The sequence below is a fragment of the Anser cygnoides genome, chromosome 17 (assembly GCF_040182565.1).
Source record: "Anser cygnoides isolate HZ-2024a breed goose chromosome 17, Taihu_goose_T2T_genome, whole genome shotgun sequence".
Lineage (NCBI taxonomy): Eukaryota > Metazoa > Chordata > Aves > Anseriformes > Anatidae > Anser > Anser cygnoides.
The window spans coordinates 13,790,199-13,812,653 of record NC_089889.1 but is presented as its reverse complement, the minus strand read 5'-3'; the positions used below and the strand labels follow the sequence as shown (position 1 = coordinate 13,812,653).

At 68.4% G+C, this 22,455-nt stretch overlaps 2 protein-coding genes and 1 non-coding gene across 6 annotated transcripts; 2 read left to right on the top strand and 1 right to left on the bottom strand.

The window, feature by feature from the left end:
* AP1B1 (adaptor related protein complex 1 subunit beta 1) lies at positions 1 to 12,033 on the top strand. Of its 4 annotated transcripts, none has more exons than XM_066978824.1 (23): positions 1 to 104; positions 916 to 968; positions 1,055 to 1,160; positions 1,769 to 1,904; positions 2,396 to 2,641; positions 3,265 to 3,455; positions 3,904 to 4,125; positions 5,066 to 5,186; positions 5,407 to 5,502; positions 5,870 to 5,985; positions 6,291 to 6,456; positions 6,838 to 6,936; positions 7,011 to 7,270; positions 7,654 to 7,855; positions 8,226 to 8,246; positions 8,531 to 8,560; positions 8,667 to 8,810; positions 8,910 to 9,055; positions 9,522 to 9,651; positions 9,733 to 9,817; positions 10,200 to 10,286; positions 10,568 to 10,722; positions 11,395 to 12,033. In XM_066978824.1, the coding sequence occupies exons 2-23, from the start codon at positions 932 to 934 to the stop codon at positions 11,467 to 11,469; spliced, it is 2,871 nt and encodes a 956-aa protein (XP_066834925.1). In that variant the 5' UTR covers positions 1 to 104; positions 916 to 931; the 3' UTR covers positions 11,470 to 12,033. The 4 variants fall into 4 exon arrangements, with proteins under 4 accessions (XP_066834925.1, XP_066834927.1, XP_066834928.1 ...); XM_066978825.1 differs by lacking the exon at positions 1 to 104 and adding an exon at positions 122 to 125 and having other exon boundaries at positions 912 to 968; XM_066978826.1 differs by lacking the exon at positions 8,226 to 8,246.
* LOC125182812 (small nucleolar RNA SNORD125) lies at positions 9,107 to 9,210 on the top strand. Its single transcript, XR_007163422.2, has one exon. It is a non-coding gene; the product is annotated as a small nucleolar RNA SNORD125 (small nucleolar RNA).
* A 238-nt stretch (positions 12,034 to 12,271) lies between the features above and the next one.
* On the bottom strand, positions 12,272 to 21,162 carry GAS2L1 (growth arrest specific 2 like 1). Its single transcript, XM_066978828.1, has 6 exons — positions 20,905 to 21,162; positions 19,337 to 19,993; positions 16,755 to 16,862; positions 16,346 to 16,442; positions 15,798 to 16,062; positions 12,272 to 14,230 (listed from the first exon to the last, which is right to left on the bottom strand). The coding sequence occupies exons 2-6, from the start codon at positions 19,985 to 19,987 to the stop codon at positions 13,111 to 13,113; spliced, it is 2,241 nt and encodes a 746-aa protein (XP_066834929.1). The 5' UTR covers positions 19,988 to 19,993; positions 20,905 to 21,162; the 3' UTR covers positions 12,272 to 13,110.
* Positions 21,163 to 22,455: the final 1,293 nt, after the last annotated feature.

The window sequence follows — 22,455 nt, the reverse complement described above, 5'->3', positions numbered from 1 at the left end:
CCGCTCCCAAGCCCCGCCCCCCGCCCCGGAACCGCTCCCGCCCCGCGCTCACTTCCGCTGGGGCCGGTGGCGGCGGGGCCGGGACCGGGACCGGGACGGGGCAGGTGCGGGGGGGCCGGGACGGGCCGGGACCGGGGCTGATCGGGGCCGGGGGCGAGCTGCGGCCCCACGGGGTGCTGGGACCGGGACTGGAACCGGGATCGGGATCGGGATCGGGATTGGGATTGGGATTAGGACCGGGATCCGGATCAGGATCGGGATTGGGATCGGGGCCGGGGCCGGGACTGGGACCAGGACCGGGACCGACTGGGGCAAGTCGGGGCCGGGGGCCAGCTGCAGCCCCCTGGGGTGCAGGGACCGGGACCGGGATTGGGATGGGGATTGGGATCCGGATCGAGACCGGGATTGGGATTGGGATTAGGACCGGGATCCGGATCCAGATCGGGATCGGGGCTGAGACCGGGACCTGGACCGGGACCGACTGGGGCCAGTCGGGGCTGGGGGCCAGCTGTGACCCCCCGGGGTGCTGGGACCGGGATCCAGATCAGGACTGGGATTGGGATTGGGATTAGGACTGGGACCGGGACTGGGATTGGGATTGGGACTGGGACCGACCGGGGCTGATTGGGGCCAGGGGCGATCTACGGCCCCCCTGGGTGCTGGGACCAGGATTGGGATCCAGATTGGGATCAGGATTGGGATTAGGACTGGGACCGGGATCGGTATTGGGATTGGGACTGGGACCAGGACCGGGACTGACCAGGGCTGACTGGGGCCGGGGGCGAGCTGCAGCCCCCCTGGGTGCTGGGACCAGGATCTGGATCTGGATCGGGACAAGAATCAGGATTTGGATCAGGCTCCAGGTGCTTTTGGGGTAAAAAAGCCACAAATCAGTGAAATCCCCCCGCCCTGCAGGAGGCGCGGCGGCACCATGACGGACTCCAAGTACTTCACCACCACCAAGAAAGGTGAGGGGGGGCCCGGGCTGGCCCTGAGGGGTGCCGGGGGGCTCCCAGGGCCCGTCCCCACGCCCGCCCGTCCCGCCCGGCCCCAGGGGAGATCTTCGAGCTGAAGGCCGAGCTCAACAGCGACAAGAAGGAGAAGAAGAAGGAGGCCGTGAAGAAGGTGATCGCCTCCATGACCGTCGGCAAGGACGTCAGGTGCGCGGCCCCGCTGACGGGTTTTGGGGTGGGATTCCCTCGTTTTGGGGCTCTCCGAGGGGGCAGCAGGCGGCTCCCTGCGCTCCCCCGGCCCCATAACGCTGCCTGGGCCTTGGGGGTGCCCCTGTGAGGTGCTCCTGGGGTTGGATCAGGCCTTACAGGTCCCCAGCACCAGCCACCATCGTGTCACCCCAAGTCCCTTTGTGTCACCCCAAGTCTCTTCGTGTCGCCCCAGCACATCCCTCCGTGCCCCAGCGTGTCCCATCGTCTCCCACCATGTCCTTCTATGTCCCATTCCGTCCCTCTGTGCCCCACCACTTCCCCTCGTGTCCCACCACGTCCCCTCATGCCCCATGGTGTCCCATCATGTCCCACCACGTCCCTCCGTGTCCCACCTCGTCCCTTTATGCCGTGTCCCTTAAACGCCTCCCAGCCATCCCAACGCACAGCCACCCCCTCGGCCACCCACACTTTTTGGTGGCAGCATGCTCCCAAGACAATGGGGACACCTGCCCCGGTGGGGGGCACCTACGTTGACCCCCCCCCACCCACCCGGGGGCCGTTCAGCGCCCGCTGCGCTCCGTGGCGAAGCGGCTTCTGCGTTGCAGCGCTCTGTTCCCGGACGTGGTGAACTGCATGCAGACGGACAACCTGGAGCTGAAGAAGCTGGTCTACCTCTACCTGATGAACTACGCCAAGAGCCAGCCCGACATGGCCATCATGGCCGTCAACACCTTCGTCAAGGTGACGGGAGCGCCGCGTGCCCGCGGGGTGGCCCGGCCGTGCTCGGGGCTCGCCTCGCACCGGCAGAGAGGGCCCCAGTGGTGGGGTCAGGAGCTGAGGAGTGAGGTTCCTCTGGTGGGAAGGTTTGCCAGGGACTTTGGGGTTTGTTGGGTTTTCGGTTTGTTTGTTTTTAAAGAAAAAAAGCGGTTCACCCGTTGGGGTGTGCCCCGGGTCTGGCGGATGTTCTGCGGGATTTGGGACCTCAGTGTAAGCAGGGGAGATGTAAGCAGTGGAGATGGCTGGGGCACCTCTGGAATGTTTTTGGTGTTAAGGCTTTGGCGTGCTCCAGTTTTTGGAATGAGTCCCCTCCCGCGGGAGGCACTCTCGCTTCACCTCCTCTCGCAACCTGAGCACTAAAACCTCGAGGTTTCGGGAACCCGAAGGAGAATTGAGGTCCCGATGGCTGTGGCCACAGGAGCTGGGAGTCTTAACCGTCCCCTCTGTCCCCACAGGACTGCGAGGATCCGAACCCGCTGATCCGGGCGCTGGCCGTGCGGACCATGGGCTGCATCCGCGTGGACAAGATCACGGAGTACCTCTGCGAGCCCCTGCGGAAGTGCCTCAAGGACGAGGACCCCTACGTGCGCAAGACGGCGGCCGTCTGCGTGGCCAAGCTCCACGACATCAACGCCCAGCTGGTGGAGGACCAGGGCTTCCTGGACACCCTCAAGGACCTCATCTCGGACTCCAACCCCATGGTGATTAGGGTTTGCCTTCCCCGGCCGGGCGGCAGCGGGTGTCCTCCCTCTTTCCTTCGTCTCCACGCCCTCGCTCCTGTGCTCCCCTTCGTGTCTTCGCGCTTTTTGGTGCTTGGCAGACCGCTTCCAGGGACAGCAGTCCTTGGGGCTGTGTTCTGTGCTGTGTAGCTGTCTCCTGGCCGCTCCTAGCCGTGGGGCTGCGTTAATCCCTGTGCGATTAGCTCCTGTCCCCTGGGGGATCGGGGCGGGTAGCAGCGGGGAGCTGCTGGCCGGGGATGCCGCGGTGCTGCGTGTCTGCTTCCCATGGCTGCTGTCAGCTCAGACCCGCTGCAGCTGCGGGGAGGGACGGGAGGAATCAAGGCTTTGGGGTTTGCCCACACAACTCGCCGAGCAGCGGCGGGGAGCGGGGAGCAGCCCGGCCCCCCGGGAGAGCCGCGGTGCGGGCGGCGGGGCCGCGCTGCTGCTGACGGCCCGTCTGCGCTCCAGCTGGCGGGGGGAGGCTGGCGCCCAGATGTGGGCGTGGGGGGCCCACGCTGAGGATGCAGCTCATCCTCCTGCACCAGCTTCCCCCTGGGCCGTTAAACACGGCTCTTGTCCCATCGCGCGTCCCGTCCCCTCCGCAGGTGGTGGCCAACGCGGTGGCGGCGCTGTCGGAGATCGCGGAGTCGCACCCGAGCAGTAACCTGCTGGACCTCAACCCCCAGTCCATCAACAAGCTGCTCACGGCCCTGAACGAGTGCACCGAGTGGGGCCAGATCTTCATCCTGGACTGCCTGGCCAACTACATGCCCAAGGACGACCGGGAGGCCCAGAGGTGAGGGAGGTTGGGGGCGGCAGGGCGGAGGCAGGACGGGGCTGGCGCTGCCTGTTCCCCTCCCCTCTCCCTCTCTTCTCCCTCTCCTCTCCTTTCCCTCTCCTGCTGCAGGCGAGGAGCAGCCCACGTCTGCTCGGCGCCGTGTCTGGGGACCCCGCGGTCCCTTAGGGAGTGCTGTCCCCACGGTGGCACGAGGAGTGGGCTTCTCCAGCCACTACAAAACACGGTCTCACCGTGCAGTGAGGGAGAAGGGGCTGGGCACTAGGGAGCTCCCCCTGCCACGGGGAAATAACCATCATCGGGAGCGTTTAAGAGCCAGCTGCTCGGCTTTTATGGGGATCTTCAGTGGTGGCCGCCTGCTGTGCTGCAAACTGCCGACGTTCCTTGGAGTTCTAAGTGGGATGCTGGGCTCTGACTGCCTCTTTCCCTTTTTTTTTTTCTTTTCCAGCATCTGCGAGCGGGTGACGCCCCGGCTGTCCCACGCCAACTCGGCGGTGGTGCTGTCGGCGGTGAAGGTGCTGATGAAGTTCATGGAGATGCTCTCCAAGGACCTGGACTACTACGGCACGCTGCTGAAGAAGCTGGCCCCGCCGCTGGTCACCCTGCTCTCCGCGGAGCCCGAGCTGCAGTATGTGGCTCTCCGCAACATCAACCTCATCGTGCAGAAGAGGTGCGTGTCCTCCTGCCCACGGGCGCTGCTTCCCCGTGCTCCAGCCCTCCCGAGGGCCGTGGTGGCATCCAGCCTTTGGCGACACGACCCAGCGCAGGGGTTTTCTCCTTCCTGTCGTTGAAATCCAAGGGCTGGGCGCAGGGCATGAGGAGAGGCAGTGGGCAGGGAGTTAAGCTGGGAAGTCCGCCGAGGGTTTATTTCAGTTTATTTTTTTATTTTGGGGAGCGAAGGATGGAAAGGCGAAAAGCTGAGGCGTTGGTTCAGTCGTTTTAGTCTGGTGAGGAATTTTTGTGACTTGTTTCTACCTGGTCGTCCTTATCAAACAAGCGCGTCCTGAAAGTCCCCTCGTCCCTTGGCCCATCTCACGTTGCTGGAGGGCAGGAGGTGGCCGAGGCCCCGTGATCGTGCTCAGGGCGGCAGCGGCCAGCTGGAGAGCTGCAGTCAGATGACCCATCGCCCTGCCGGCATCGCCGCTGTGGCCTATTAAAACTAGCAGCAGCTCCTGGGGGAGGTGGAAAGCAATTAGCGCCCCTGCGAGGGGGCGTGCGGGAAGCAGCTTGGCTCCTCGGGGACCTGGCCTCCCCCTTCCCCGCCTTCGAGGCTGTTGTGGTGAGGAAGGTCCAGTTTGGCCCTGGGCTCTGGGCTGGCGTCCCTGCTCCCCCAGGGTGTCCCACCCGACCTCGCCGAGGCCAGCGTCCCCTGTTGCATTGCAGCTGGTCTTGGTTTGCGGCAAGGTTGGGCGTGTGTCCGCAAAGGGGAACCAAGGGCAAGAGCTGTCAGGGGAAAATCGTGGCATCTTGAACTCCTGGGCGTTGAGCAGCCCCAAAACCTTGTGCTTATGGCCGGGCAGCCTCACCCTCCTGGCCTGGAGCCCTGGCAGCTTCCCAGCTCCGCTCACCTCGCCCAGATCCCTTAATCACTGCCTCTCCTTGCCCCCCAGGCCCGAAATCCTGAAGCACGAGATGAAGGTGTTCTTCGTCAAGTACAACGACCCCATCTACGTCAAGCTGGAGAAGCTGGACATCATGATCCGCCTGGCTTCCCAGGCCAACATCGCGCAGGTCGGGCTCCGGGCGGGCACGAGGGGCTTGGCCGTCCCCATTAACACTTCCCCCTGCCTGTCCCGTGCTCCGGTGCTGCCGGGGCCGCGGCTGCCCCGTTAAATTCCTGATCCGGCCGTGGCTTGGCAGCCAGCCGGGATTTGGGGCATTGCATCGGGGGGATCTGTGGGTTGGGGGCTTTCCCGGCCGCGCCGCGCTCAGCGCCTCGTCCCCCCGGCAGGTGCTGGCCGAGCTGAAGGAGTACGCCACGGAGGTGGACGTGGACTTCGTCAGGAAGGCGGTGCGAGCCATCGGCCGCTGCGCCATCAAGGTGGAGGTGAGGCCGGTGCGGAAGGGGACACGTGCACCTCGGCACGCCGTCCTTTGTGTCACCTTGTGTCCTGCTGCCAGCTGTGGCCGGGCAAGCATCCTGCTCCAGCCCGTGCTGGGCGAGCTGAAGGCCTTGCATCCCAAAGAGGATCCCCGAGGAGCTTTGGTGGGGCTTGGGGGCGGCTCAGAGCAGTTCCGTGGGGCACAAGGAGTGCGTCTCATCCCCTCGCTGCCTGCAGCTGGTTTAGGATTTGGGGCACAGGAAGGGGAGAGAGCACCTATGTGCGTCCCCCTTCTGCTCCGCGTTGGGTTTTGGGGGCAGGGAGGGGTGTGACGAGGGTGTGAGGGCATCGCTGACCGAACCCCCCCGGCAGCAATCGGCGGAGCGCTGCGTCAGCACCCTGCTGGACCTCATCCAGACCAAGGTCAACTACGTGGTGCAGGAGGCCATCGTCGTCATCAAGGACATCTTCCGCAAGTACCCCAACAAGTGCGTGGGGCGAGGGGCGGGACGGGGCTGCCCCCCGGCTCCTAACGTGGTGCTCCCAGCGCGGTGATAACCAGTAAGCCAGCAGTCTGCACGAGTAGCCAGCGGTTCGGAGAGAGGGTGGGGACCAGACAGACGGGGCCGAGAAGTGAATTCTCCGAAGGGGCTGGCATGGGCAGTGTCCCAAAGTCTTCCTTCAGGAAAACAGGAACTTTTTGGGAACAGCAGGAAGAGTCCTGCTGCTGGTGACGGGGCAACATGAGGGAGCGGAGCCGGGGATTTGGGGTGACCCGTCCCTGCCCCGGCAGGTACGAGAGCGTCATCGCTACCCTGTGCGAGAACCTCGACTCCCTGGACGAGCCCGAGGCGCGGGCTGCCATGATCTGGATCGTGGGCGAGTACGCCGAGCGCATCGACAACGCCGACGAGCTGCTGGAGAGCTTCCTGGAGGGCTTCCACGATGAGAGCACCCAGGTGTGGCGGGGCTGGGGGGCGCAGCTGGTGGCCACGCGAGTGTCACGGGGCCCCGGAGGTGTCCTCGCAGCGCCTCGTGTGGCGCTGGGTGTGGGGCACCCTCTGTGAAGTGCCACCCGGGCACCTTCCCGTCTTCGAGGCTGGAAGGGACCCGCTGGTCACCTCGTGCCAGCGCAGAATCTGCACGTTGGAGCTGAAGAAGCGGCGGGTTGGTTTGGGGGTGCTGCTTGCGCCTGCCCCTTCAGCTGGGGCAGGTGATTTTTCGGGGGAAATTTTGGAGGGGGGTCGCCCGTGGAAATTTCCTCTGACCCGTTGTGCAAGATCGCGTCCCAGCGGCGTGTGCGGGGAGAGCTCACGTGTTCTTGCTCTGTCTGCCCGCAGGTCCAGCTGCAGCTGCTGACGGCCATCGTGAAGCTCTTCCTGAAGAAGCCCACCGAGACCCAGGAGCTGGTGCAGCAGGTGCTGAGCCTGGCCACGCAGGTGGGTACCAGCTCCTGCAGGGGGCCAAGCTTCCCCCGCCCCGTGTTTCGGCACTGACCCCCTGCTTCCCGAAGGACTCCGACAACCCCGACCTGCGGGACCGCGGCTACATCTACTGGCGCCTGCTCTCCACCGACCCCGTGGCCGCCAAGGAGGTGGTGCTGGCCGAGAAGCCGCTCATCTCCGAGGAGACCGACCTGATCGAGCCCACGCTGCTTGACGAGCTCATCTGCTACATCGGGACGCTGGCCTCCGTCTACCACAAGCCGCCCAGCGCCTTCGTGGAGGGGAGCAGAGGGGTCGTGCACAAGAGCTTGCCCCCGCGAACGGGCTCGTGAGTGTCCCCTCCTCGCTGCCAGCTGTCCCCACCACCCACGGGGACGTCCGGAGCTGGGTGTGTGTGATGGGGATGGACGCGGGGCTGGGCTGGCTGTCCTGGTGTGGTCACAGCGTGGCTGGGTGAGCTGGGTGTTCTCAAGGGGGGGCTCCCTGTAGGAGCATCCCCAAGCAGGAGCAGTATGGACTCCATGCTGTCCTCCTAAGCCCGGAGATCGGAGGTTTAGGTGGAAGGTGGATCTCAAGGATGGCGTTGGGAGCCCTGTCGGATGGGACATCTTGCTACAAAGCCCAGCTGGGTGGCTCTCAGCCGCGGGGGCTCCAGCAGGCTCAAGCAGAGCCCTTCAGCATCTCACGCCTCTCCCTTGTCCTTCCCTGCAGGAGCGAGAGCGCCGAGAGCCCCGAGGCAGCCCCCTCGGCCGGGCAGGCGGCGGAGCAGCCGGCCGTCATCCCCGCGCAGGGCGACCTGCTGGGCGACCTCCTCAACCTGGACCTGGGCCCCCCGGTCAGCGGGCCCCCCCTCGCCGCCTCCTCCGTGCAGATGGGTGCCGTGGACCTCCTGGGAGGGGGCCTGGATAGCCTGGTGGGTCGCCGCGCCGCGTGCTCCTGCCCTGGGGTTGGATGTTGGGGCTCCTGGGGGTGGGATTGTCTTCTCCACCTGGAGACGTCTGGGCTAGCCCGTTCCTTCTCCGGCTCATGATGAGGGGTGCTAATTAACCTCATCCCGTCAGGCAGCTGGAGCAGGGCTCCTCGGTGCCTGCACCCGAGCAGCTCTGTGACGTGGGGACGTGCCCTGCGCGCCCCAGAGCCACAAGGAGGAGATGCCGGGGCAGGACTAACCTCTGTTCCCTCCTCCCTATCTCCTGTCTCTCTTTTTTTTTGGTCTCTTCTCTCCTGGCTTCTCTCTGCATGCGCCTGGCTCTCCTCTCCGCCTTGCCTGCTTCTGCTTGGAGATGGGGGACGAGTCGGAAGGGGTATGCAGCGGCCCTTTTCTTAGCCCTCTAGCCCCATGCCCACCTCCGCAGCCCCCTGCCCCGAGGGCTGGGTGCAGAGCTGCCCCCGCCGTGTCCTCGGGACCCCTCTGGGGACAGCCAGCCCCCGAAGCGCTCAGCCTTCGTCCCTCCGGCTCTCGGCGTGTGTGGGGAGCCCTAGCGACCCCGAGCCCTCGCTCACTCACGCCAAAGCTTTTGGGAAGTGCCCGTGATGGGGTGTCCCGTGGGGCCCCTCGGCACCGACAGCGCTCTCTTGTCTCTTGCAGCTGCGCAGCGATGTGGGAGGCAGCCCCGCCGTGAGTGCCCTCGCGCCCCTTGCACCTTCCTCTTCCTCCTCCTCTTTTTTTCCTCCTCCTCCTCCTCACCGCCGTGTCCCCTGACCCGCTCCCTTGTCCCCTGCAGATGGGTGGCGGCGGTGGCTTCGCGGCGCCCGGCCCCGCGGTGCCGGCCAGCATGGGAGCGCCGCTCGGCAGCGGCCTCGGGGACCTCTTCGACCTCACCGGGGGCGTGGGGACCCTGTCGGGGTCCTACGTGGCGCCCAAATCGGTGAGTGGGGCGGCGGGGTCCGGCTGCCCCGGGCTGCGTTTGGTCACCGAAGCGTTTATTTTGGGGGTAAAACCACGTGGATTTTGTGTCTGGACCCAGGTGTGGCTCCCCGCCATGAAGGCCAAGGGGCTGGAGATCTCCGGCACGTTCAGCCGCCAGGTGGGCTCCATCTCCATGGACCTGGTGCTGACCAACAAGGCCCTGCAGGTCATGTCCGACTTCGCCATCCAGTTCAACCGCAACAGGTGGGGCGCCCCCGGGGCTGCGCTGCCAGGGGCTGGTGGCGGTGGCGGCCGCCAGGGAACGGCCTCGCGTGATGATCCTTCCCTCCCTGATGGCGCCGATGTGATGGTCGCCAAGGCGAAGCCTCTGAGAAGTTGTCTGAGGAGGCTGCTCTCCGGGGCACGACCGCCTCGCTGGGCGCGGGGCGTCCTGGTTGGTTCTCCTGGGGAGCCGATGCTTTGTCCTCACCGAGAGGAGCACCACCGAGGGGTGCTCGTAGTGGGGGAGCACCAAAAATCAGCGGAAATCTGGAGGAGAAGGGTGCCAGGCTGGGGGGGGCTGCCTCCGATTGCCCCAGGATGGGCAGGGCGGGAATGGGTTGGGCTCTTGGAGGGGATCAGGGTGCAGGGAGGTGAGCTGGGGAGGTCCCAGAGCCGGCAGTGGGACCCCCTGCCCTGACCCCCCCTCGCCCCGTGTCTCCCTTCCCAGCTTCGGCCTGGCCCCGGCCGCCCCCCTGCAGGTCCACGCGCCGCTCGCCCCCAACCAGTCGGTGGAGATCTCCCTGCCGCTCAACACGGTCGGCTCCGTCATGAAGATGGATCCCCTGAACAACCTGCAGGTGGGGGCACCCCCCGACCCCCCCGGGGGCTCCCTTTGGGGCCCGGGCACCTGCTGACGTCCCGCTGTCCTTCCTTCCCAGGTTGCGGTGAAGAACAACATCGACGTCTTCTACTTCAGCACCCTCTACCCTCTGCACATCCTCTTCGTGGAGGACGGGAAGATGGGTGAGTCGCAGCACGGGTGCCACCCCTTCTCCTCAAATCCTCCCGGCCGCGTTCCCAGCCCTGGGGATGGAGCTGGGAGCTCCGGGCAGCCGGAATCCCACGGGAATCCCGCGGTGTGACCAGGCCCCAGGTGGCCCCAGGTGGCCTTGGGCCACCACCTCTCATTCCTGAGCCTCTTCCCCGAGGCAGCCGAGCTGGCCGACCCCGAAGCAGCGAGCAGCTGGGCGAGGCTGGTCGCGGGTGGCTGCCGGAGGGGCGGCAGGGTGCTCCCGCCGGCCCTGGGGCGCAGCGCAGCGTGGCCCCGTGCTGCGCCGGGGCCGGGGGCTGGAGGAGGAGCCGGCTCCTCCGGCGGCACCACCGCGCGGTTGTGTCGTGGCTGCAGAGCGGCAGATGTTCCTGGCCACCTGGAAGGACATCCCCAACGAGAACGAAGCCCAGTTCCAGATCAAGGACTGTTCCCTCAGCGCAGGTGGGTCTAAACCCTTCCCAGGGGCTCTCAGCCTCGTCCTTGGGGCTGGACTCGGTGCTCAGCTCACCCCAGCTGGGCTGGGGAAAGGGGGGGGCTCCCCTTTCCCCTGCCCTATGGCCACGGAGGTGGTCACAGCAGCCTGGGGCTTGGTGGCCTCCAGCGGAGATGTTCGGTGCCCCAGGAGGGGCATTGCTGTGTTAAATGGGGCTGGCGGTGCTGGGGCTGGGAGCGGGGCCGGCTCCAGCTGGTGCTGAGCTCTTCTCTGCCCCCCCCTCCCCCAGACGCCGTCAGCAGCAAGCTCCAAGGCAGCAACATCTTCACCATCGCCAAGAGGAACGTGGAGGGCCAGGACATGCTCTACCAGTCCCTGAAGCTCACCAACGGCATCTGGGTGCTGGCGGAGCTCCGCATCCAGCCCAGCAACCCCACCTTCACGGTACGGCCCCTGCCCCTCGCCGTCCCCGTGCCCCTCGCGTGCCCGGGGGCGGGACGCACGGTCCCTGTGGGGTCGCCCTTGCAGCAGCGGGGAGGCAGCAGAGGGGGAGCAGAGAGGTCCCAGCCCCCCAGAGTCCCTTGGCTAAGCCGCGGCGCTCGGTGCAGCCCCCTGTCCCCATCCTCGCTGACTTTTTGGGGCGCTGGGGGTGAGCGGCGGTGCTGACTCCCCTCTCTGTGTCTCCGTCGCTGCGCGCCCGCTGCCGCCCGCCCCGCGCTTGCAGGATTTGGAGGTCAGCACAACGGGTCCTACCCTGCCTCGGGGCTGTGCCTGCCGCCTGCTCCCTCCCTTCCCCAGCCCTGGAGGGGTGGGGGGTTCGGGGCCGGGCCCAGCACCCCGTGGGGGCACCGCTGGGGGGGCCGCTTTGCATGGGGAGAGCCGCAGGGCCCCCTCCTGCACACGCGTGCTGCGCTCCAGGGGCGCCTCCAGCTCGAGCGCAGGCGATGCCTCGGGGGGAGAGCCCCGCGAGGACGCCCCCCTGCATGTGAACGTGGCCGTGGGGGGCGGCTGGGGGGGCTCGGTGCCATCCGTTGGCCCCTGGGGGCTGTCCCCAGGCCCCGGGGTGCAGGCTGAGCTCCCGGCACCCCGTAAGCGCCCCCCCTTTTCCCCCCCCAGCTCTCCCTGAAATGCCGAGCGCCCGAGGTCTCCCAGCACGTGTACCAGGCCTACGACACCATCCTGAAGAACTGACGGGGGGGCCGCGGCCCCCTGCATGTTCCCTCTCCTTCCAGCCCCAGCACGGAGCCGCCGCTTCCCTGGGCCCCCCCCGGGGCTGCCGACGGATCCGTGCCCCCCCCCCCCCGGCTGGCTCTGAGGCTGGGGGGGCCCAGAAGGGGGGGGGATTGCCTTGGAGAGGGTCCCCCCTGCGCCACCACGGGGGATGCTTCTACTGCCCCAAAGGGCTCAAGGCATCAAATTGAAATTTTGGAGTGCTGTTCAGAAAAGAAAACAAACAAACAAAGGGCTTCTTCCTCCCTGCAGGGCTCCCTGGCTTCGCAGGGGGGGGGCCCAGCACGGACTCGGCCCCAGGCCCCCAGCTGGGGGCTGCGGCTCCCTGCCCTCCCCACCGTCCCCCCCCCTGCCCTGGGGACACAGAAGCCGTGTCCCCTTCCCCAGCGGTGGCACGAATGGCTCCCCCCCCCCCCCCCCCCAAATAAAGCCATCGATCCCCCGTCGATCGAAGCGTGCGGTGCAGGCCTTCAGCTCCCCGCAGGAACCACCTAATATATAGATATATAAAATACGTAACGTGCAGCCTGTGTCCCCTCCGTGCCGTAAGGTGACATCTGCCCCACGCAGCCCCCCCCCGGGGGGGGGCTCGGGGTGCTGCGAGCTTCCTCGGCGCAGTGCCCTGCCCTCACCGTGCCCCAGGTACCGGCACCCCGGGGTGGGCGCGCGGCGGGGACGTGCTTTTTGGGGGGGGCAAAGGCAAAGGGGGGGGGTCCACGACTCTGCCACCCCCCCCGGACAGACGACAGCGGAGGCGTTGGGCTCAGCTCGGTTCGGGCTTTACTGGCTCTGGGAGCGCGCGGGGGGGCCTTAAATACGCACACATGGGGGGACCCCCGGGATGCGGGGGGGGTCAGGGTGGTAAGGTGAGCTGCTGGTCCCCGGGTGGTGTCCGTGGGGGGAGAGGAGAAGGAGGAGGAAGGGAAGAAGGGCAGGGAAAGGAAAGGAGGAGGAAAAGGGAGAAGGGGCAGGAAGAGAAGAGCAAGGAAAGGAGGGGAAGGGCAAGAAGAGGAAGGGAAAGGAGAAAAAGGGCAAGGGAGAAGGAAGAGAAGGAGAGGAAGGGAAAGTAGAAGGAAAAGGATGGAAAAGAAGAGCAAGGGAAGGAGGAGGAGGAGGAGGAGAAGAGGAAGGGAAAGAAGGAGAAAAGGACAAGGAAGAAGGAGAAAAGGACAAGGGAAGGAGAAGAGCAAAGAAAGGAGGAGCAGGAGGGGAAGAGGAAGGGAAAGGCAAGGAGAAGGAGGACAAGAAGGGCAAGGAAAGGAGGAGGAGGAGAAGAGAAGAAAGGCACGGGGAAGGGGAAGGGCAGTAGAGGTGGGACGAGAAGCCAAGAGGACGAGAGGCGCTGGGCACCCCCAGCCCTGCTCATGGCCGGCCGGGCGCACCCCCTGCTCCAGCCCCCGCCACGGGGCTGCTCCCGCGGGGACCCTGGGGCCCTCCTGGGGCCCCCACCCTCCGACAGCCCCCGGGTGCCACCGGTGCCACCACCCCGTCCCCGTGGCCACCCCAACCCAGCACCCATCACCTGCCCGGGGACCGTCCCTGTGGCCACCATCGCTGCCCCGGGGGGGTGCCCCCCACCTGCACCCCCACCCCCACCCCCCATCAGGGCCAGGCGTCCTCCTCCAGCCCCTCGGCCTCGCGCGGCGCCCAGGGGGGCTCCAGCAGGGAGGACAGGACGCTCTGCAGGGCCCGCCAGGGCTGGGGGCCGCCGGGGGGCCGCGGCGTGGGGATGCGGGAGGGCTTCTTGCCGGGCTGCGTGTCCAGCCGCGGCTTGGCGCGGGGCCGCGGGGCGGGGGGCGCGGGGCAGGGGACCCCCGGCATCCCCGCGTCCCCCGGCCCCTCGTCGTCCTCCTCCTCCTCCGCCGGCACCCACTCGAGGTCGGACTCGGCGCCGGAGGCCGGCACCAAACTGCTCTCGTCCGAGGAGCTGGACGGGCGCCCGTGCCCCCCGCTGCCCTCCTGCGGGTGGGGGGCGGCCGGGGGGGGCCCGGCCCCGCCGTGCTTGCCGAAGACGTTGAGGGAGGACGAGGAGGACGAGGAGGAGCAGTAGGCCGAGTCGGCGGCCGCCCCGCCGCCGGGCTCGGGGGTCCCCTGGGTCGGGCGGGCGGCGGGGGGCGAGGGCTCGCCGTCCTCCAGCTCCATCAGCCGCGTGTTGGCCAAAAATTCCTCCTCCAGCCTGCCCAGCAGCTGCTGCTCCTGCCCGGGCTCCAGCCGCAGCGGGGCCCGCAGCCTCCGCACCAGCTCCTCCAGCTCCTCCTGGAAGGCGTCCCCATCGCCGTCCCCGTCCCGGTCCCGGTCCCGGTCCCGTCCCGCTCCCCCGGGCAGGGAGGAGCGCCGGGGGGCCGGGACCCTGGCCGGGGTGCGGGTGCCGCCGTCGGTGCGTGCCCACGAGTGCTGCCCGTCGCGCCCGCGGCGGATCAGCAGCACGGCCTCGGCGCCGGGGCGGCCCTGGCTGCGGGCACGCGGCGGCCCCGTGCCCGGCCCGTTGGGGACACGCGGGCGGCCCCGCTCGTCCCCGAGGCCCGCGGGGGGCTTGCGCAGGGGCAGGGGGCTGCGGTCGCCCGAGCGGCTGCGGCCGGGGGGCTGCCGGCGGGGCGAGGGGGCCGCGGGGGCTGCAGGCCGGTGGCCCCGCGGTGGCCCCGCCGAGGACACCGATGACACCGATGAGGAGTCGCTGTCCCCGGAGTGGCGCCGGGCGCGGGCGGGAGCGGGGTCACGGGGCCTGGGGGGGGGGGGGGAGAGAGGAAGAGGAGGGTGAGGGGACCGGACCCCCATTGCAGCCCCCATTGTACTCCCATTGCACCCCCGCATTGCATGCCCTTACAGCCTCCATTGCACCCCCCCCATTGCACCCCTTGAACCCCCCCACTGCCCCCCCCATTTCATGCCTTGAACCCCCCAGTACACCCCCATTGCAACCCCTGACCCCCCCACTGCACCCACCCATTACACCCCCATGCACACCTTGCACCTGCACCCTCTCCGCCCCCCCCTCCGCACTGTGCAGCCCCATTGCAGCCCTTGCACCCCCCCCAATTGCACCCCTGCACCCCCATTGTGCCCTGTGCAGCCTCCTTTGCACCCCCATTACACCCCATTACCCCCCCATTACACCCCCATTACACCCCATTACACCCCATTACCCCCATTACACCCCCATTACATCCCATTGCACCCCATTACCCCCCCATTACACCCCCATTACATCCCATTGCACCCCATTACCCCCATTACACCCCCATTACATCCCATTGCACCCCATTACCCCCCATTACATCCCATTGCACCCCATTACCCCCCCATTACACCCCATTACACCCCATTACCCCCATTACACCCCCATTACATCCCATTGCACCCCATTACCCCCCCATTACACCCCCATTACATCCCATTGCACCCCATTACCCCCATTACACCCCCATTACATCCCATTGCACCCCATTACCCCCCCATTACACCCCCATTACATCCCATTGCACCCCATTACCCCCATTACACCCCCATTACATCCCATTGCACCCCATTACCCCCATTACACCCCATTGCACCCCATTACCCCCCCATTACCCCCCCATTACACCCCATTACACCCCCACTGCACCTCCCCATTACACCCCCCATTGCACCCCCCCCCATTGCATCCCATGGCAACCCCATTACACCCCACTGCACCCTATTACTCCCCATTACACCCCATTGCACCGAACTGCCCCCCCATTAACACCCCCCCTTACCTCCCTTTACCCCCCCATTGCACCCCCTTCCCCCCCCAGTACCCCCCATTACACCTCCCACTGCACCCTGCCATTACATCCCATGACACCCCCATGACACCCCCACTGCACCCCCATTACACCCCCATTACCCCCATTACAGCCCCATAACACCCCCATTACCCCCCATTACAGCCCCATTACCCCCCTATTACATCCCACTGCACCCCCCATTACCCCCCATTACCCCCCATTACCCCCCATTACAGCCCCATTACCCCCCTATTACATCCCATTGCACCTCCCACTGCACCCCCCATTACCCCCCATTACACCCCCATTACCCCCCATTACCCCCCATTACCCCCCCCACCCCCAGCCCCCTCCTGTCAATCTCAGCAGTGGGCGTGGCCTCGCGAAGCCCCGCCCATCCGGGCCGCGCGCACCGCGCCTGCGCAGTGAGGCGGGGGGGGGGGGGGCACTGTGGTGCCGCTCGGTCCCCGTGGGGCCCCGCCCCCCCCCCGGTTTCCTGCCCCCCCCCCCCGAGCAGCACCCATGGGCGCTGAGCCCTACCTGAGGGCGCCGCCGGGGCTCCTGGACGGGCTGGCGGAGCCGTGCGCGGGGACCCGCGGGGGCAGGACGGCACCGGCCGCCGGCTTCGGGATGCCGCTGGGCGGGGGGCAGCCCCCGGCAACGGGGAGCCGCCGGTCCCGGTCCCGGTCCCGGTCCCGGTCCCGGTCCCCGGGGCAGGCGGGCTCGGCACGGCGCGGGGCGCTGGGGCTGGCGGCTGCTTTCTGCGGGGAGAAGGCCGGGGGGCGGGCGGGGGGCAGGCGGTGGGCTGCAAGGGAAAAGGGACGCGGGGGGGGGGGGGTCAGGGGGTGCTCGCCCCGTCCCACCCGCCCCCAGCCCCTCGCGCAGTGCCGGGACCCGGGGCCTTTTCTGGGGGTGAATTGATTTGGCCGAAAGCGGGAACAAACTTTTCTCATTTTCCCCCGTTTCAGCCGGATCAGAGCCCCGCGCAGGCCGCCCCACGGGGAAACGGCCCCGCAGGGGGACAGGAGAGGCGAAACGGCCCCGCGGGGGGGTGAGCGGGGGGCTTTGGGGACCGGGGGGGCACTCACAGAGGGAGGCGCAGCGGCACGGGTCGTGCTTGTCCAGGTAATGCTCCAGCGTGTCCCAGCCGCCGCCGACGCGCACCATCACGTGGCTCCTCAGCACCTGGGCGGGGGGCGCGCCGTCAGCCCCAAAACCCCAAAACCCCCCAAAATGGCATCATGGACCCCCAGGGTGCGGGGGGAGCCCCCACCAGGTCCCCAAAGGGAGGCGGGGGGGGGGTGGTTGTGGGGAACGATAAATCCCGTCCCCACCCGGGGCTGGGGGCACTGAGCCCCGGGGCACCAAACCCCGACCCTCCTGGGGTTCCCCCCATGGACGGGACCCCCCCCAGCACCGCACAGGATGGGTCCCCAGGCCCCCCCCCCCCATCGCAGGCAGGGGAAGCAGCAGGAGGTGGGGTGCGGCGGCTCTTACTCGAACAAAGATCAGCGCGTTGGAGTCTCCCACTTTGTATTTACCCTCTGAGACTTTGACCATGGGGAACTGGGACGGGCACGTGCAGCAGCCCAGGATCTCCCGCACCTGTGGGCAGACAGACGAGACCCCCCCCCCCGTCAGCCCCCCCCACCCCAAAACCTGGCTGCGTGCCCCGGCCACAACCGGGGGCGGGGGGGGAGCCGAGCAGCTCCCATCCCGTGTGCCCCCCGGGCTGGGGGGCACCCACGGGGGCCGCAGCGCCCACAGAGCCTCCCTGGGAGAGGGGCCCCAGGGACTTCCCACAGCCGGGCACCGAAAACAGCCGTTTAAAAAAAAAAAAAAAAAAAGGAGAATTAAAAAAGCCCCAGAATCCTCCTGCGGCTCCCAGGCGTGTCCCCGGGGTGGGTTTTTCCACTCAGGAAAGCTTTAATTCTTGGCACGGATAAAAACAAGCGAGGATGTTGGGGGGCGGCGAGGCTGTGCCCCACGGCGGGGGAGGTCCCCAAAGGGGCTGTGGACCCCCGCCGTCCCCCGTCCCAGTCCGCCCGCGCCCGTGGGGCCGGGAAGCCGCGGGGCTGACGTCAGGGATTAGGCACCGGTCCACGCCGGGGGACGCGGGGACGCGGCCGCATCCTGCCCTGGCTGGAGGAGTGGCGGGGCACAGGGGCACAGCCTGGGGACACAGGGGGCTCGGGGGGGGGGGGGGGGATTTGGGGACAGGGACCCCCTGGCACACCCCTTTTGTGCCTGGGCTAAGCCCCAGCTGGGGTTCGGCATCAGCACGGACCCGGCCCGAGGGGTGGGTGCTGCTGTGACGGTGCCCCCAGCACCTGCACCTCTCTGGCTTCGCCAACCCCTCCTGTTTGCTCATTTTTTAGCAATTCCTCTTTTTTATTCTTATTTTTTTGTGCAATTCCTCCTTCCTGCCCATCTTTCTCCTCCAGCCAGGCCAGGATGCGGCCCCCCCCACGAGCCCCTCAGCCGTGGGGAAACTGAGGCACGGGGGGAGGCTGCGGGCAGCGGGGAGCCACGGGGCCTGACCCCGAGCCCTGGGGACGTGGGGACGAGCGCTGCCCCCCCTGGGGACCCGTCCCCCGGTGCGGTGGCTGGGCCAGGCCGGATGCAGGCTCCTCCCTGGCTCCATCGCTGCCCATAAAAGCCCATGGCGAGGCATTACGCAGCCCGGAAAAATGCACCCGGGGCTGGCAGCACCCGGCGGGGGGACCGGGGCAGGTGGGGTGCCCGGGGTGGGGGGGCAGCAGCACCCCCATGTCCCCCCCCCCGCCTCCCTCCCCGAGCTGCGTCAGGCTGCGGGACTTAGGGAGGAATCGGGGTTTCGATTAAAAAACGGCTTTGGGATTAGGGGATGGGGGGGTCAGGGGAGGGCAGGGCCCCCCGCCCCTCCCCGGCCGCGTTAATCCACCCTGCGCACGGGCCGGATCCTGCGCCCAGCACGGCGCTAATCCCGGCTGAGCCGCCCGCGGTGCCGTGTGCCCCCCCCGGCGCCCCTCCTGATGTCCCCGGGGAGGCCACCGCGGGGTGGCAGCCCCACATCCGTGGGAGGAGGTGGTGGTGGCGGTGACACCCACGTCCTCCCTGCGATTATGGCCTCAGCCCCCGAAATAGCCCTTCCCCGGCGCCGGGAGGGCACGGAGCCCAGCGGGGCGGCCGGGGACCTCCCACGGACCGCAGAGCCTGGCTGGGTGGGTAGCGCAGGCACCCCGTGGGCTGGCCAGAGCCTGGTTGGGCACACGGGGAGGACCTCCCACAGAGCACGGAGAGCCTGGTTGGGTGCACGGAGAGGACCTCCCACGGGCCGTAGAGCTCCCGTTGGGCGCACCGGGAGGACCTCCCATGGGCTGCTGGGAGCCCGGGCGGGTGGATGGAGAGACCTGCCATGGGTCACAGAGGTCCGGGTTGGGTGGATGGAGAGGCCATCCTACGGGCCATAGAGATCCCCGTTGGGTGGATAGAGAGGACCTCCCATGGGCCATAGAGCTCCCCGTTGGGTGGATGGAGGACCTCCTATGGGCCATAGAGATCCTTCTTGGGTGGCTAGAGAGGACCTCCCATAGGTCATAGAGCTCCCCGTTGGGTGGCTAGACAGGACCTCCCATGGGTCACAGAGCTCCCCATTGGGTGGATGGAGGACCTCCTATGGGCCATAGAGATCCTTCTTGGGTGGCTAGAGAGGACCTCCCATAGGTCATAGAGCTCCCCGTTGGGTGGATGGAGAGGCCATCCCATGGGCCATAGAGCTCCCATTGGGTAGCTAGACAGGACCTCCCATGGGCCATAGAGATCCCCGTTGGGTGGATAGAGAGGCCGTCTTATGGGCCATAGAGCTCCCGTTGGGTAGCTAGACAGGACCCCCCATGTGCCATAGAGCTCCTCGTTGGGTGGATGGAGAGGCCATCCTATGGGCCATACAGCTCCGCTGGGTGGCTAGACAGGACCTCCCATGGGCCACAGAGCTCCCCGTTGGGTGGCTAGAGAGAACCTCCCAAGGCCAGACCTCCCCGCCGGAGGACGCGGAGGCCCTCGCCCACACGAGGCCGCCCGGTGGCCGCGCTGCTCACCAGCTCGTCCAGGTTCCTCAGGTCGCACAGGGCCAGGCGCTGCGCCCCGCCGGCCGAGGCGAGGGCCTGGGAGCGCGAGGCCCGGCCCTCGTGGTGCACGCCCAGCGCGCCGGAGGCCGTTTGGTCCCGCATCTCCTCCTCGATCTCCTCCTCCATCTGGATCAGCATGGGGGCCAGCATGCCGAACTTGGCGCCCCGCCGGGCCACCTCCAGCAGGCAGAGGACAAAGTTCTTCTCATTCTTCTTCAGCACCAGGTCGTTGGTCTCGAACATGAGGACGTCCTGGATGCCCAGGTCCTGCCGGCACCACTGGATGAAGTTGGAAACATTGTCGCGGGCGATGAAGGAGCCGGGCGCCACGTTGCGGGCCTGGAAGACCACCTCGCGCCGGGGGACACGCATGCGGGCGGCGGCGGCCGGGTGCCGCCGCTGGAAGTCCCCGGCGCTGCGGTTGACGTTGTTGGCGTGCTGGCAGAGGGCGCAGCCCGTCTCCAGGCTCTCCAGGAAGGTGTCGGCCTGCACGTCCAGCTCGTAGAGGGTGTTGAACCACTCGGCCAGGTCCTCCTTCATGGCGTACAGGTACTCCTCGCTGGAGCGGAACGGGCGGATGCTCTTGGAGGCGGCCGACTGGATGTTGCTCTGGTCGGCCATGGCGAGCTGGGGGGGCAGCGGGTGTCGTTAGGGACTGGGGGGGGGCTCAGACCCTGCACCCCCCGCAGCAGCTCCTTCTGAAGCACAGCCTCCCCCCGCCCGGTGCCCCCCCCGCCCAGCGTCCCATGGGCAGGGGGATGTCACCGCCGCCTGCGGGACCCCCATCGTGTCCCCTCTGCCCCGCGTCACCCCGCTGTGCTGTGTGCCCCCCCCCCGATGGGGTTGATGTCCCCACTGCCCCCCCCATCCCAAAGCTGCCCAGTCATCGTGGGTGGCACCCACCCACCCGGCTGCCAGCACCCTGGGTGCCTCCTGGAGGGACCCTTGGGGGGGGGGGGTCCAGGGAGACCCCCCCCAAAAGCAACCCTGTGGGGGTGTAACGTGGGGCTGGGGGGGCTGCATTGGGGGAGGGGGGACATTGGGGGGGGGGTCACAAGAGCCAGTGAGCCCCCACCCCTGGGGAGAGCCCCCCCCACCCCAACCCCTCACCCCGGGGGTCCCTGCTGGGGGGGGCACTGACACGGGGGTGTCCGGGGGGGGCAGTGGGGCTGTGCCCGGGGGGAATGGGGGGGTTTTGGGGTGGTGTCTGCCGGGGGGTGGCTCTGACAGGGGGTGCCCTGGAGGGGTACGGGGGGGGGGTCTTGGGGTGGTGTCTGCTGGAGGGGGGGCGCTGTGCTGGGGGGGGGGAGGTTAACAGGGGGAGGGGCGAGCTCTCAAACTGGGGGTCCATTTTTGGGGGGGGGTCTCACTGCCGGAGCAGGGGGGGTCCGTGGCGGGGGGGGGGGGTCGGGGGAGGGGCAGCACCTGCGCGGCAGATGCCGACCGGGGGATGGGGGGGGGGGGCACGGGGACCCGGGCCGGACGCAGCCCCCCCCAGCCCCCCTTCCCCCCCCGGCCCCCCCCCGGCCCGCACTCACCGGCCCCGCGCTCCGCTCCCCCCGCGCCGCTCCCCGCCGCGGGCCGCTGCCGCCGGGCCGGGCCGGGCCGGGCTCTGACCGCCGGGGGGGGGCCCCGCCGCCGCCACCCGGCCCCGCGCCCCCGCCGCCATCCGCCGGCGGCCCCCGGGGCCGAGCGGGGCCCAACCGGGGCCGAACCGGGGCCGAACCGGGGCCGAACCGGGCCGAGCGCCCCCACCGCAGCCCCGCCGCCGCCGCCGCCGCCGCCGCGCCCGGCCGGGAAGTTGGAGCCGGCCCAGAAAGGGCCGGGATGGGAGCGGCGGGGGCGGGGGCACGGCCGGGGGGGGCGGCGGGACCGGGGGGGGCGGCGGGGGGGGCAGGGGGATGGGGACACGGGGGGACACGGACACGGGGGGGGTGGCCACAGGGAGGTGGGGGGGGGGATCCGTGGGGACACGGGGGGTGTGAATTCGGGGGGGCAGGGACACGGGGGATGGGATGACGGGGATGGGGACATGGGGGGACATGAAAAAGGGGGGGGTGGCCGCAGGGACATGTCAGCGTTGGGGGGGGGGGACATCTAGGGGGACATGGGGGGATTTGAACGTGGGGGGGCAGGGACACGGGGGGGCAGGGGTATGGGGACATGGGGGTGTGGGATGATGGGGATGTGGCCACAGGGGAACGTGGGCAGGGGGGGACAGGGACATGGGGGGGCACAAACATGGGGTGATGAGGCCACAGGGGGACAGGGACAGGGGCAGGTATGGGATGATGGGGATGTGGCCACAGGGGGACAGGGACACGGGGGGGGGTATGGCCACAGGGATATGCCAACACGGGGGGGACATCTACAGGGACACAGGGCTATGGCCACAGAGGGACGCAAACACAGGGGGACACAGCCGTGGGGACATGAAGGGGACGTGGCCGTGGGGAGGCAGGAACACAGGCACCATCCAGACCTCGCACCTCGTGGTGGCTCAGTGCGGGAACAGGATTTGGCCCCAGCCCCACCGAGAGGGGGAAACTGAGGCAGGGGCAGAGCAGCCACTCGCTGCAGCAGGGCTGGGGGCCCTCCAGGCTGGTGGCAGGGGCAAGGCCCAGCTGCAGCAGCAGGATCCCCGTGTCACCCCAACCCTCGGCGTCCCCATGGGGATGAAAGCAAAGGGAGATCCCTGGGGTGCCAGGGACACACAGCCTGCAACCCCCCCACTCCCGCAGGCTCCTTGTCCCCAGCCCTGCTTCCAGCCCCACTCCATCGCTGCGCAGGGAAGCGCTGTGCCCCGGGGCTGTGTCGGGGCTCTGCCACCCAGCCCCAAGCTGAGCCACACCTGGGTGCTGGCACTGGCTCACGGCAGCGAGGGCAGGGCCCCAAGGAGCTCCTGCAGCCCCCCCAGGGGGAGATGGTTAGCATGAGCTGGACCCCACAGGTGCCCGGTAGACCCAGGAGAAAGCTCTGCTGTGGTTTCAGGGTCCTTGATCAAGGGGGACGCAGGCCCACCGCCCCCCCGAGGCGCAGGAGGGCCGACAGGGGCTGCAGCTCCCTCAGCGTGCTCCTCCAGGCAGCAG

Excerpts from the sequence above, each read along its gene's own strand:
- AP1B1 (XM_066978824.1), top strand. The coding sequence starts at position 932 with ATGACGGACTCCAAGTACTTCACCACCACCAAGAAAG. Across the intron at positions 5,187-5,406 it reads CCCAGGCCAACATCGCGCAG|GTGCTGGCCGAGCTGAAGGA; the intron begins GTCGGGCTCCGG and ends TCCCCCCGGCAG. Across the intron at positions 7,271-7,653 it reads TTGCCCCCGCGAACGGGCTC|GAGCGAGAGCGCCGAGAGCC; the intron begins GTGAGTGTCCCC and ends CCTTCCCTGCAG.
- GAS2L1 (XM_066978828.1), bottom strand. The coding sequence starts at position 19,987 with ATGGCCGACCAGAGCAACATCCAGTCGGCCGCCTCCAAGAGCATCCGC. Across the intron at positions 16,863-19,336 it reads TGAGGAACCTGGACGAGCTG|GTGCGGGAGATCCTGGGCTG; the intron begins GTGAGCAGCGCG and ends GTCTGCCCACAG. Across the intron at positions 16,063-16,345 it reads GTGCCGCTGCGCCTCCCTCT|CCCACCGCCTGCCCCCCGCC; the intron begins GTGAGTGCCCCC and ends TTTCCCTTGCAG.